At 40.0% G+C, this 14670-nt stretch overlaps 1 protein-coding gene across 1 annotated transcript; it reads right to left on the reverse strand.

Annotated features, from left to right (window-relative positions):
• Positions 1-8338: 8338 nt before the first annotated feature.
• LOC143511767 (uncharacterized) lies at positions 8339-11571 on the reverse strand. Its single transcript, XM_077001395.1, has 6 exons — positions 11526-11571; positions 10965-11077; positions 10317-10358; positions 10098-10232; positions 9816-9947; positions 8339-9197 (listed from the first exon to the last, which is right to left on the reverse strand). Exons 1-6 carry the CDS (start codon positions 11542-11544, stop codon positions 9135-9137), a joined length of 504 nt encoding a protein of 167 aa, XP_076857510.1. The 5' UTR covers positions 11545-11571; the 3' UTR covers positions 8339-9134.
• Positions 11572-14670: the final 3099 nt, after the last annotated feature.

Here is a 14670-nt window from a genome sequence, read left to right on the forward strand (position 1 = left end):
CCTAAAACACGCCATTACTAATTCACACAACTTTTATTTTTTTGATTACTTGCTGATCTTAACTGGTAAGGAAGACAATGATTCCAAAGTTACAAGCAATATAAGTTATGCTGCGCAACAGCATTAATTTTAGTTCCGTGTAACTTTCACACTCACATTGACATTTCACACTGGGTGATTACAGTTTAATAATTTAAAATCTTCCCGAATCTCCCGATTAGCCACTCCGGCTCTGCCAATGCTGCCATCTCCCAAGAACTCCAGCGCAACATTTAATGCATGTTTATATAATCTAGGCTAAGTGAAAACACGTTGAATGATTATTTCAGTAAGGCAATGAAATTGTCTGATTAATTTACTGTTTAATTTTCTGATTCATTTACTTTATTTTACACAATACGGGCTTTATTACAATGTGTGTGTGTAAATGATATCTTAATACTTGTAATTTCAATGCATCACCTCTAAGTGTCGCTAATTGACGAAAACACATTAGAAACATGCGTACGCCTGAAGTGAAAGTGTCGTGGGTGTACACACTTTCTCACGTTCAAATCACATTTAGTACATCTGACCGTTTGCGTGAAACATAGCGTACGCAATGTTTTTGTACATACGCACCGTGCGTACATGAGGCCCCAGGACACGGACCCTTACACAAGGTGAGCTGTACAGCATGTTAGAAGGGCATCAGGCCAGCAGCAGGTCTGGGATCTGCTCCTGTGTGTGTGTAGGAACAGCAGCACTACCGGCGCCCTACAGAATGACCTCCAGCAGGCTAACAGTGGGTCTAACGGTCAGAAACTCCTTCAGGGAGGTGCAAGGGCCTGACATCCACTGGTGGGACGTGGGCTCACAGTGCTGGACCGTGTGGTTCTACTGGCACTCACCAGAGATCAGCTGCTCTACCATTGGCACCCTGTTCCCTTTACAGATGAAAGCAGGATCACACTGAGCACATGTGATGGCACACGTGACAGATAGCCACGTGAATGAGTCTGGAGACGCCATGGAGAATGTTTTCCTGTCTGTAACATCATCCGGCATGACCAGCTTGGTGGGGGGTCATTGCTGGTCTGGGGAGGCATGTCCTTGGACAGTCACACAAACCTCCACATGACGGCCAACAATGCACTGGCTACTGTTAGTTGGTGGAATTAAATCCTCAGAGCCACGGTCAGACCTTATGCTGGTTCAGAGGGACCTGGGTTCCTACTGGTGTGGGACAATGCCTGGCCTCATGTGGACAGAATGTGTAGAAAGTTCGTGGATGATGAATGCATTGGTGCCTTTGGCTGTCCTTCATTCTCCCAAATCCAACTTAGGGTGTACTCACACTAGGCACGGTTTGCTGGTTCCGTGCTGGGGCCCGGTTATCCCCCCTCCCCACTCCCCCCCTGGCCTGCACTCACACTGGCTTCAGCAACCCGGCCCGAGCACGCTTACATCATCACAACGTGACTTTATTTGGAAAAAAAGCGTGCTATGGACAACACTATGGAGCTCACGATTCTCTTTTTATTGTATTTTTGGAGTCGTTTTGGGAGTGCAGAAACTAGGTGCAAGCACAGATTTATCGATAATTTAACACGATTGTCTGCTAATCGCTTTGCCGCTATGATTGTTTAACGTGAGCGTCGCATCACTGACGTAATGTTTGAGTTCCAGCGAAATGAACCAATCAGACGAGGCACCAAGCGGGCCCGGGCACGGATAGCGCTCACACTAGAAGCGAACCGTGCCCGAGTCCATGTGAATCGTGCCCTGGCCCACCTCTTCAAGCGGGCCCGAGCACGGTTAACTGATCCGGGCCCGGCCACGGTTGGAGCGCTCACACTAGCCAAACGAACCATGCTTCGGCAGGGAACCATGCCCGGGCCCGGATCACAGAGCCTAGTGTGAGTACGCCCTAAGAACCTTTGGAACGTTATTTGTTGATGCATCTGACACTGTCAAATAGTGCTACAGACTGTCCAGGAGCTCAGAGATGCCCTCATCCAGCTCTGAGAGGAGATCATCCAGGAAACCATCTGTCATCTCATCAGGAGCATGTCCAGATGTTGTAAGGTGTGCATACAGATGTGTGGGAGCAATACACATTACTGAGTCTCATTATGAGTTGTGTTAAAATTCAAATTAGGCCAGCCTGTGTGATTTTGAACCCAGCCCTGAGCGGGTTGATGATTTTGGTGTCTACTGACCATTGTTACATTATTTTGTTCTCAACGAAGTACACAGTTTATATATTTTGTTCATCAGGATTCAATGTATGATTTATGTATGAATTTGTAAGAGGAGGAACCAGTTTTTATCATGATATTCATTCTTTCTGGTTGCTAAGTTCCAAGAATGTATGTCAGTATTTTTTCTTTGAGTTTCCTAATTTCATTGAGACCACAACAACTGGCAATGCAAACACATAAGTCATTAATACAGTGTCCATTAGTATTAAAATGACTCAACAGTAGAAACAACATAACGTAATGTTAATGGCGAACGTAATTTGTTGAGTGGATTGCAGATTGGCTACTGTGAATGTCAATCAAAATACAACCGTCAGTGCAGATGTGCGATTCATCTACTACTATTTTATGTGACGCGATCTACGCACATTCCTTCGCGATCGACCGACACTTCCTTCGCAATCGACGTAATGAGCACCCCTGGTCTAGACGTTAGCTGCGCACATAAAGACGCAAGAGGAGCGGCAAATCCAGCCGACACTAACTTACTGAAGCCTGGTTTTATACTTGCGAGGGTCCGCACGGCGAAAATGATGTAATCGCAGTGACTTCGGGTCACCGCGGGGGGGTCTCGCGCGCTGTTGATTCGCGAGGTCGTGCACCTCTCGAGTTTTGTAACTTCGCGCGCGCCACGCCTCAGCGCAATGAACAAAGTCATGTTTGCAGGGTTCATACACCTTCATAAGGTGGAATTCAAGCACTTGTACGTCACTTTCAAGGTCCATTTCTATATTTCCCAGCACGTTAAACTTAATTAAGTTAAATATTTATACATGTACTCGAAATGATTCGAAATAATTCGCTTTTTTATCACATTATTGTTTTAAGTCAGCTGCTAGCACATAATTCTACTCTTGTGTGGAAGCTGTGGTTTTGGTACCACATATTTGTTTGTTGTTTGCACATAATGTTGGTTAACAGTTGGCATTTGCTGAAATCTGTTAATTTACTACAAACATGCTGCTACAGGTGCACTTTTTCAGTTTGTATTTCTTTGTTCAGTTCTCTGGAGTGTGGCCTTATGGCCTACTTGCCATATTGCGTTCGTTTGATTAAATATAAAATAATATGGGAGTTTTAAAATGGAAATAAAATTGAAGTTAATTCATCATGGATTGCTACTACCAAGATGCATCAATAATCGTTTTATAATCGAATCGCAGACCTCTTAATCGTAATCGAATCGAATCGTAGATTGCTTGGAGATTCCCACCCCTACTGATTAAGCAATTAGCAGCAGGTAGAGAGGTAGCCATGGTAACCTCAGTAGTCTGGAGAGGAGGACCTCTGGTGGCAAGAGAGGGAACTGCTTACAGATTATATCTCTTCCAAATAATGCAATAGAGAACTCCTGCAGTAATGCATGAGATGAATGGATGATCTGATCACAATTGATCCTTTTGAAACAGTTGCTGTGTTAATAAATATACACACACACATATATATATATATATATATATATATATATATATATATTTTAGGGCTGCCATGATTAGTCCAAACTGCTGCGACAGTTTCCACTGCTGCGTCTGCGTTTCTGTCCTTGACGCACATGCGCAGTTTAGTGGAAACCGGGGTAGACAGTTGACATCCCAGGACGTTATACAGACAGGCTCTGGTATCGTGGCTACCCGGCTACGGAACTCAAAAGTGCGGGATCATTTTCCGTAGTCGGGTTCCGAAATGCGTGCAATATCTGCAAGGCAGAACTTGCCTTCCACGGCAGCACAACCACGTACCTGAAGCATGTTGTGGCTACTTGTGACAACGATGAATAGGGACCGTCATCTCTGTAATCTAAATTGCTCGTTAGCTGCTAAAGTTACCATAAACAGAGCGTTAACTTAGTACTTACTAAGTTGCCAACTTTTTTTTCGGCGTGAGATATCGGGTGTGTGAGCGTGTGAAGACGGTCAAATGCGTGTGTCTCACTCTCAATGCGTGAGAGTTGGCAACCCTGCTTATCGTGGTAACTGTAAAAGTTAACATTAGTGATGGCGATTGGTTTAATTAGCCTTAGCACGCATTCGTGTATTTTCTGTAACGTCAGTGAGACCAAAACTTTATTTTTGTGAATAACTCCTTAGTTTCAGTGATTAGTCGACTATTAAAATAATCGTTCGTGGCAGCCCCAATATATATATATATATATATATATATATATATATATATATATATATATATATATATATATATATATATATATATATATATAAAATACATATATATTTAACAAAGGGTGCACAAATTCTGCAAAATGACTGTTGGTGACCTAAAGATAGTGAGCTTTTACTAAAGGACATGGACCAGGTGTATTCCATCAATAAATCCATTCCTCAATAAAGTATGCAAAACAGTATGTCAACAATGGATTTCATGCAACTGTGTAATAATATAAACAATTCACTTGTTTTTAAATAGTTCTTTTACCTTTTATGACACACAAACAAATTATTGAAAGACATTTTAATTATTAGTGCTAAGGGGTCTACACAATTAATACTCTTTAAGAATTACTTATTATCTATCCTGTATGTTTTTGCACAGTCTTTCTTCTCCTAACCTGTTCTTTCTTTAGATCAGTCCAGTCCTGATCAGTTCAGTTCATTTCAGGTCTCTCCACATTTCATATTTCCTCTCTCTCCACCCTCTCTTCTACCCTGTTAAATAGTAATTCAGGAAAGCATACTTAAAATAAAGCTGGAAACAATATTTTAAATACAAAAGACTGTGCTAAAACAAACTACATCTGGCATTATTTTGCTAGTCTTCGTACTAAAAACGTGTATTTTATTAATAATGTGTTTATTAGGCATTGTTTTCCATACTGCTTGTATTGTCTTCTCCCATCTCCTCTCCTCTCCTGTTTCCTCTCCTGTTGTCTGTTCTCCTCTCCTGTTGTCTGTTCTCCTCTCCTGTTGTCTGTTCTCTTCTCTGCTCTGCTCTCCTCTCCTGTTCTCTTCTCTCCAGGTCTCCGTTCTCCTCTCCAGTTCTCTGTTTGTATTAGGAAATAAATTACACCACAATACTTGAGATTTGAACAAACTCTAACAAACCCTAACCCTCAACTATTAAAAGTAAAAATTTTTTTGCAACATTCATTCATTTATGCATATTCTAAAGTTTTCTTTTAAAAGCACTCGATAAAGTAAGTGGTGATATGCTGTGCTGTGTAAACTCAATAAAGGATTGTTTATTAGCTGATCAGTTGGCTCCAGTGGAAAACACACAATTTTAGGGCAGTGACGAGGATTAAGAAACTGCTTTAAACTACCATCATAAACCTTCTAGCTAACTAGTTAACTAAATGGATTTTCATTCATTATAGCTTACAGTCCTACAATCCTAAATTATTAAACACAATTTGAAAATGAAATAGTTATTAGCTTATCGGGTACATCAGGGCATGTTGAACATACTAACTATAACTATAACTATAACTATAACTAGCTATAACATACCTAGCTATATAAGGTTTTTTTTCTCAAAAAAACCCTACCTAAGAGGAGGGTACGGCTCGAGAAAAGAGACCACCTCCCCGTGGCTGCGTGTGCGTGGCTGCCTGGCCATGGCACAAACGCGTTCCTGATCTCGCGCATGCTCGTTCGTGTGCAAAACGATGGCCGACGCCAGCGTTTAGTGTTAGTTAAAATACCTCGTTTTTGTAGACAAACGAATCTTACATTCTAGTCTTGTATTGGCAGTGTATATGTTCATAAAGTTACTTTATGGAGAGGAAAACATTTAAGAATAGCCTGTTAAGTTCTCTGCATTGTAAACTTCGCATGGGAACAATGAACAATGCTTGACAAATCGGGAATAGGCCTACCAATCAACTGTAAATTGAACAGTGTTTAAAGAGGGGAAGCCATGCGGCTTTTGCAAAAATAAAGTTCTAAATGGAAATATTTTGTTTGTGTGTTTTCATGTATTTCTACCTGAATTTTATCTGCAAAACATTAAGTTTAATGTGCATTGAAGTTTTCAAATCCTTTGCAAACATCCTTATAATGCCATATGGGATGTTTCGTAAATACAAAGAGTGAAGGTATAACTAGTATATGTAGTTATTTATGTAGAAACGGTAAATTTGCATTTATTACTTTTATTTAGAAATTCCTATCACGCGAGACTATAACGGAACTTCACCAGCGCGGTGCAGCCAGGATGAGAGAGCCATGGTGAGAGAGTCTCCCAGTCTCGCGCCGTATACTCTTGGTACCTAAGCTATCTAGGTTAACTAGCTAGATAGGTTAACTAACTAGGTTAGCTAACTAATTCTGAAGCTGACTTGTGACAAGCTGCATTTTATTAGGCACACAGTGGGTTTGATATGTGTGTTTTGATTCGGAGACGTGTGTTTTAACCAGCTATCAGATAGCTCCACAAACAATGTCATCACAGTTCACATAGTTAACTATCGTTACCTTTCTCCGTATATCCATTTTCTTTTACCGTCAGCTACCTGCAACCTGCTGCCAAAAATGGCTAGAGCGCATGTGCGCTTTCCCACGGGGGTGGGGGTGGGCTCTCCTCCTCGCCCGCAAAACCAGCAAGCTGATTGGCTGTTTCTCCTGAAAGGCGGAACTTTATCCTTGAAGTGGCACTATGATTGGCGTTAAGAGATTTATAGTACAGCTGAGCGAAAAGGTTCGGGGCTACTGGATAATCATTCGGGGCTGAAGCCCCGGAAGCCCCCCCCAGGCGACGCCCGTTTGGGAGCACGTTTTGCTGTCATGTTTTCTGGCCACTAGAGGTCAGACGTATTACATGAAAATTTCATATATACTTACACATAAGACAGGAATTAGGGTGTCATGACCCCAAATCGCTACATTTACATTTACATTTATGGCATTTAGCAGACACTCTTATCCAGAGCGACTTACAAAGTGCTTTGCATCTAATCACAGAATTCATCCTAGGTAATAGTACGGATAGGCCAGAATTCAAGATACCATTGAGTCAGACTACTACTAAACTACAGGAGTCAATATCATTACCTAGTGCTTTGCAAGTTAGACGTTTGCCAAGAAGCACAAATAACCATAGACATACAATTTAAGAACAAGTTAGCTACATAACTACTAACACTTTTATTTTGAAAGTATTCTTATTTTACAGCATTTTCCCACACTTCCATAAAATAGTACTATGCAGGTGTGAAAAATGCCGCAAAGTAAAAAAAATTCAAAATAGAAGTCTTCATCGTTTATTAATAGTTTAGTTGTGTTGATTAACTAAAGTGGATTAATAAAAGAGTAATTTATATCAGCTTCATTTCTTCTAGGTACACTTGAACAAAATCAAGGATTCTGTATGATTACAGCCAGGTGTAAGAATAACCAGTGAAACTGAATGAAATTAATATTTAGGTTTTCTATCACTTCCTCTTTGCAACTTTGAGAGTCCAGTTAGATATGCTGAACAAGTACAACTAATTCTGCACAAGGTGTTCGCCTCTGTCTGCTAAGAGCACAGGCCAGACCTGCTGTTGACCCTTGGGCAGAACAGTGAGTAATGGGGTCATATGTAACCCTGCGATCTGAACATTAGCTGATTCTTCATGTTGTTATAATAAGGTCTGTCACTACAAGCAGAATCAGAATACAAACATTTGAACTAATTCAATCAACTTTTTCAATCATTTTTTTTGTTAAACTTTGAAACACTGCAGACTCTGAAACAAACAAGTGCTTAGTAATACAGAGGATCTAATGTCCATCACAAAACAGGGTTTGTTCTGTAATTCACTTGAAAACTGTACAGAACATGAGAGGTGATAAATGACAGCAACCATGCCATCTTAGTGCTTCAAACACACCTAAAATGCTTGATTTGTTGGAGATTTTAAATGAATTGTTATCATGGATCACGTACTGCAGCCTAAACCATATGTGATGTAATGTGATATCTGCAAAGAGCAGCACCAGAAGAAATGAAACACAGGGCTTAAGATGGAGGACTAAATTAGTCTTTACCTGGAACAGATGATAGCAGTAAATGATGGGAAACAGAAACATGGAATAAAACCCAGGAGAGGGTGAAAACAAAAGAACAGACACAGTAGCCAAAGGGAAGTTACAGATTTAATGTGTGTAATTAATAGAAAATAGTTCTCATACACATTAGAAGATGAACAGTAAAAGCATGTCCATTAAAAAAAGTTACAAATCAGGTGTCAGTACAGTGGCTGTTTCATAATGCAAAGACATTGGAAACATGACTTGTTTGCTCCTTTAAAACCGCAATGCAAGTAAAGTGCTTTATATTAAAGTGTGTAATTGTGTACCATGTTTGCTTCTAATAGAATTAGACTGAGCAACATAAAAATGTGATAAACACATGACTATATGTCAACAAACCGCATAGCTAAGGCTTGAATTGTGTTGTATTGTTGTAATGAAAGTGATGGTGAAACATGAAACTCAGAATTATATGACCTTCAGTGATCTGTTTGTCTCCACTGTACCAAACACAGGGTAGATTCTTCCACACTTACTGAAGTCAGTTTTAAATGTGAAAATATTTTTCCTTCGATTTGTGTTGTAGAATGAAAGCTGGCCTTCCTCTATATCTAGATACACTCCTATCTTAGAGGGCGTGGCCTGATTGAGTTTGGTGACTGGATCAGTCAGAGCCATCAGAGATCCTAGCTGCAGACGCATAGTCCAGTACCCTGCTGTTGTGTTCATATTAATGAAGCCACGTCGTGGAGCTGACTCCTGCACTACACCCAACCTCCACTCACATTTCCCAGCTACATCCACCTCCCAGTAATGTCTGCCTGTGATGTGGCTGTTTTTGGCTTGGACACATGGCCAACCATCATACTGATAATGTGTTTGTTGGTGTGACAGTCATGGATCAGACTCTTCATAGCTCACAGAATCAGAATACACAGATGTCTGTCATAGAGCATGAACTGACCTGGAGCTGGGACATGCATGTTATCTGGAAAGGAAATGACATCATTTTACACAAAGTCACAAAGAAAATATTCTAAAGTTGTGAACTCCATGTTGCTTTCATACCACTGGTTCAAACTTCAGCATTTAAGACTTCTGCACACACAAAGTAGTTTTGAATACCTCACATAATTACAACTATACTTATTGTAATTGTACCTGCTTTTTTAAACCTCTGTTTAGTCTTAAACCACAGTTTAAGGAGGGACTCCTGGAGAGATAAAGACTCAAATACTCAAATAGCGGCCCGCGAGCTGTTTTGAAAAGTGTTTTTTTAGGAATCTTTTTTTTCAATCGCACTATCCTCTCTCTTTTTTAAATCGCGCACCGCGATCTCAAGACGATGCCGGGGATTGCCTTATGGCAACAACAAACAGGTAGCAGACGCCCAAATGCGTTCACCCCCCCCCATCGACAGTTTACGTTCGCTACCCAACCCCCCCCCCCCCCCCCCCCCCCGTCACCGGCCCCGTCAGTGATTGAAAAAATAAAATGTGGCCCGTCGTCATTTCTATTTGAGTACCCCTGCTCTAGGCCCACGTAAACACACACTTAAAATGTAGTTTACATATATTTATGTAGGATTATTTCATCACTCCTTCACCTTCATGGGTTGTTGTTGACTCGTTTGTTGTGTGGATCTCAGCTCCTCTACCCACTGCAGGATCAGAGTACAACCCTCCTCTTCATTTATCTCACCATCACTCACTCCAGACACTATGGTGGTGTCTCTAAGCTGAGGATCAATGTGATTGGTCAGCATTTTCTCAGAAATTGTTATTCATTGATGATATTAATAATAGTATTATTAATTAAATGTCATCAATAGTTCATTATAGTGAAGCAGTGTCGAGTTTAAGGGGTTTCTTCTTTGTTTACTATTTACCTGAACAATTCTGTCCAGCTCAGCTGCTAAGTATCTGAGGAAACACCTGGAGTCCTCTATGGAGAAATCTGTTTGTTCATGCTTCTGAGGCTTATTTTGAAGAACTGGTGAATTTGACTCTTTCAGACTTAAAATCTGAACAGAAACAAACGAGTTAATTTTTGATGACGTTTTCAACCCTTTTTTAATATAGTCTTTTTTCTTGGAAATTGAACTTGCCTTACAATGAAGTCGTTTGAAAATCTCCGCACAAATTTTATCCTTCAGTTAGACACAAGAAAATGGGGTTAGACGTTGCACAGACATGACTATGAAAACACAATAGTCCAGTTAGATATCACGGTGCAGCCCCTGACAACTCCGCTCTTGTCCATGTGTGCCTGTGTCTGTGCATGGGTGTTCGTCTTCATCATGCGTTTTACCTGTTCCTTGTCTTGTTAATATGATGTGTTACACTTGTGTCTCGTTTGTATAGTGTATTTAAGCAGGGTTGCCAACTCTCACGCATTGAGCATGAGACACACGCATTTGACAATTTACGTTAACAATTTACACTCGCCACCTCCTCCAGGTTCAAATCTCACTCCAAGCAATCTTCAAAAGTTGGCAACCCTGTTTAAATGTGCGTCATGTCTAATGGCGTTGGGTCTATGTACCGTTGTTTGGTGCTGGTTTGTTAATATTTGCATTATAAAACGAAAGTAAATGCAAACTCTTGCCTCGGTATCCCGCTTCGCGCAGAATGAGGTCAGGAAATACTGTGTAGTGTGCTGCACTGTTGGTGTTAGGTGTGATTTCTGCAAAACCTGATAGAACATTTAACACATTGTGCATAAATATGATTTATTCTCCTTCTGAGCTTGTTACCTTCAAATGTGGTTTGATAAATGGTTGTGAACAGCAGGCCCGTTTACTTCTCTGCTCTCTGGGTGGATTTACCAGACTTCCAAGACTGTGGTAAGCCCCAATACTGTATCTTTCTGTAGAAACGAAGCAACATTGCATCAGGAGAGGCTTGTGACTGAAATGTCTTTTCTCTTTACTCTGAAAACTGCTGCGGGTAGAACTGCAGACTGAGTGATGCATTCAATGCAGCTGCACGTCAAATGTAATATACAAGTATAAACAATATACATGAAATAAAGGACCAATTATCTCACACCAACCAGTGCACCACACCGAGTAAAGTAGGTGGATGTACCATACTGTAACATTTTAGATGATACGCTTATACTGTAGCATACAGTCACTGAGGTAACAGTATAAACTAAACTTTAAGAAAAATACAGGGAGTATAAGCACTATGGGTTTTATTTATTTTGATTAAGAAATATTACAAAAGTAACATTGCCATAAGCTTCCATGCAATATTAAGTAATTCCTTCAAGTTTACACTTAACATTTTCACAAACAGTAAAATTCATTTACCTGTGGCTGAAGACATCATCTTTGACTTGTATGACTTTTTTCTAAATTCACACATTTATACCCCTCCTTCCCTCATTCACACTTTATACCCCTCCCTCCCACACACAACTTTATATTGTGCTCCATAGATGGTCAGTGGTTACTGGCACGTTTCAGAAGTAAGCCTATTTACATGAGCACCATAAATGTAGTTAGCTGCAATTAGACTTACAACAACGATTACCTTCAGATCCTATACCGTGCACAGCATACATGAAAATCAGTAGACACAAGAACTCATTACTGCATTTATCCATGTGTACTTTTATTACACGTATAAGCCTAAAAAGTAATTGTATAGTGTAAGTGGTGGAGTTTTTTATCACATACATGCTGTACATGGGCAAAACAGATATCACAATAAAATCAACCCTCAGCTCTGTTTTTGTATATTTCTGTATTCAAAAGGAATATGTCTGCATATATGTAAAGTATTTGAAAGAGCATCACACAAAATATATGGTAAACATACATGGTTTACATATAAATAAGCTGAACTTTATGCATCCTCTCTCCTCATTCTTCTGTGAAACAGCCACACACACACACACAGAGTTCACATGATTTATCAACTGTGTGTGTAAAGGCAGGGCCTAAAAGAATGGTCAAAGTAATGCAGAAACAACTGAACTACATGGTACTACACTGTAACTCCTGTAAATTACATGGTTTGAGGAAACCAACTGCCTTACACTATTTATGAACTCAGTCCACTTCAGGAAATGAATGTTCTAAACCTTTCAATCACAATGACTTTTCAGAAATAGAAATGCAATTTTAGTAATACATCATAAAGGTTTCATAAAGGTGTAAACTCCGGCATTACAGAAACTTTCAGAATGTCACTGTTCAGCTCTACACCGCTGCTGCGTCAGCAACAGCATCAGAGCAGAAAGCCACTGCAGTTGGCAATACTTATTTTCCACCATTATTTGCAAATAAATTCTTTAAAAGTCAGACAAAATGATTTTCTCAATTTTTTTTCACATTTTGTCTCTCATAGTTGAGGTCTACCTATGATGTCAATTACAGGCCTCTCTCATCTTTTTAAGTGGGAGAACTTGCACAATTGGTGACTGACTAAATACTTATTTTCCCCACTATATATATATATATATATAATTATATATACAATTATATATAATTGGTCAATGTTAGTTTAGTGATAAAGTGTCTGATGTGGAAATTTTCCATCAGAACCACCAGGGTCTCTCTGTAAGAAGTTACCAGCACTTGAAGAATGCCAGTGAAAGCAACACAAGCACACAGTTTGTTACTTCACCAAGGCACTCAGGTTTATTGTACATTTTACCAGTCCTTGTACAGTATATGTTGAGGGACTGGTCATATACACAAATAAACACACCATTCAGAGACATTCAGTGAAATGGAGTGTCACTGTAGATCACTGTAGATCACTGTAGGTTACTCTAAATCAGTGGTTCCCAACCTCTTCAGGGACCCATATTTTTGCCATTGTAAACTTTGGTGACCCAAACCCCCCCCCCCCCCCCCCCCAAAAGACCTATAAGAAAAAGCTTTGAAATTAGACTTCCACATAGACTTCAGATAATAGGCTACAACAACAACAACACAGAAAATGAGGAATAACTTAAATAAAAATAATATTATCACATGAATTTCAAGTTCTTCCTTCTTCACCTATTCATTTAACTATTGTAAACACTTAGACAGGCAACAACACAAAATGAGTAGGCCTAATAATTTGTAATATTACCACAGAATTTAATTTCACTGTTTTTTTTTTATCTCCTTGTCATTTGACTGTTGTAAACACAACTTAACCAAGGCAACAACACAGAAAATGAGGAACATATAATATTACCAATTTCAGTTTTTTTTATGTTTTAATCTCGTTTTCATTTGTCTGTAAACACAACCTAGGCCAGGCAACCTAGCTTTTAATGAGAGCTCTGCCACTGTATTTCCTGAGCCAGTGATTCGATGTCTGGCGTGACTGGTAACAGCCAAACGAAAGTCGCTCAAACTTTATCCATAGCTTCTATGAGTCCATACTCTATAAAAACGTTTACTTTTACATTCCTCCGCTGTCTCTCCTACCTGTGGCGTAGCCATCTTTCCCTCCCTTAAGCCTGCTCAGTAAGTCGCTAGGCAACAACGCCCGCACGAGAGGGAGTCACGTGATACGCTCTGTTTCCTGCGAAAACTTATTTTATTTTTAGTTATTATTTTATTCCTCAATTCGTCTTCGTTCAAAAACAGAATAAATGTTTAATGTAACACTTAAAATGTGTTGCTTCTATGCATATTGTTAGGTCCTGATATGTACTATCTGTTAGGTCCTGATATATACTATCTGTTAGGTCCTGATATGTACTATCTGTTAGGTCCTGATATGTACTATCTGTTAGGTCCTGATATGTACTATTCTCTTGCGGGAGCGTGATGAGATATTACTGTATGATTGTGCTGCTCTCCCGAGGGAGCGTGGTGTGCTGTGGAATGTGTGTTGTGTTGTAATTTCTTTCAGGTGCACCCGGGATGATGGGGTCACATGGCTCTGGGTGGTGCCTGACAAGTCAATCCACAGCTTCCTATAAAAGGCTTCCTGGAAGTGAAGACGGGAGGAGAGAGTGGCAGGCTCTCCTTGTTTGATCTCCCTGTTTTGGGGTTGATTTTGGACATATATATATACACACATCTGCTAACCGTACTCGAGACCTGTTAGACTGCCCCTTGTTAGACTGCCCCTTGTTCTTGTGTGTGTGTGGTGGACTGTGTCTCTGTTTTTGCGTAGTTGTGTTTATGTAGTGTTCTCCTTTATTTTCTTGGTTGTTGTTAATGTTTAAAAGAAGTCGCTTAGCACCAGGTAGGGTAGGCCACTGTTTGTTTTGTAGTTTAGTTTTCTTTTCTCGTTTTCAGCGTGGCCTACCTGAAGTCAGTGGTCCTAAGCCAATGCTTGTTATATCTTGCATTTTCATGTTGTCCAAATACACATCATTGAATCAGTTAACGTGTTGTCGGTTACCCTTTATTGTTTCACTCCATCATTCATTCGCTGTTACCGTCTGACCTAGACCGGGCGGTAACAATATATTAATTAAATGCTTTGTCATTTATTCAA

This window comes from Brachyhypopomus gauderio, chromosome 4 (assembly GCF_052324685.1).
Source record: "Brachyhypopomus gauderio isolate BG-103 chromosome 4, BGAUD_0.2, whole genome shotgun sequence".
Lineage (NCBI taxonomy): Eukaryota > Metazoa > Chordata > Actinopteri > Gymnotiformes > Hypopomidae > Brachyhypopomus > Brachyhypopomus gauderio.

Excerpts from the sequence above, each read along its gene's own strand:
- LOC143511767 (XM_077001395.1), bottom strand. Across the intron at positions 10,359-10,964 it reads TTATCAAACCACATTTGAAG|GATAAAATTTGTGCGGAGAT; the intron begins GTAACAAGCTCA and ends GTCTAACTGAAG. Across the intron at positions 10,233-10,316 it reads TCAAACGACTTCATTGTAAG|ATTTTAAGTCTGAAAGAGTC; the intron begins GCAAGTTCAATT and ends GTTTCTGTTCAG.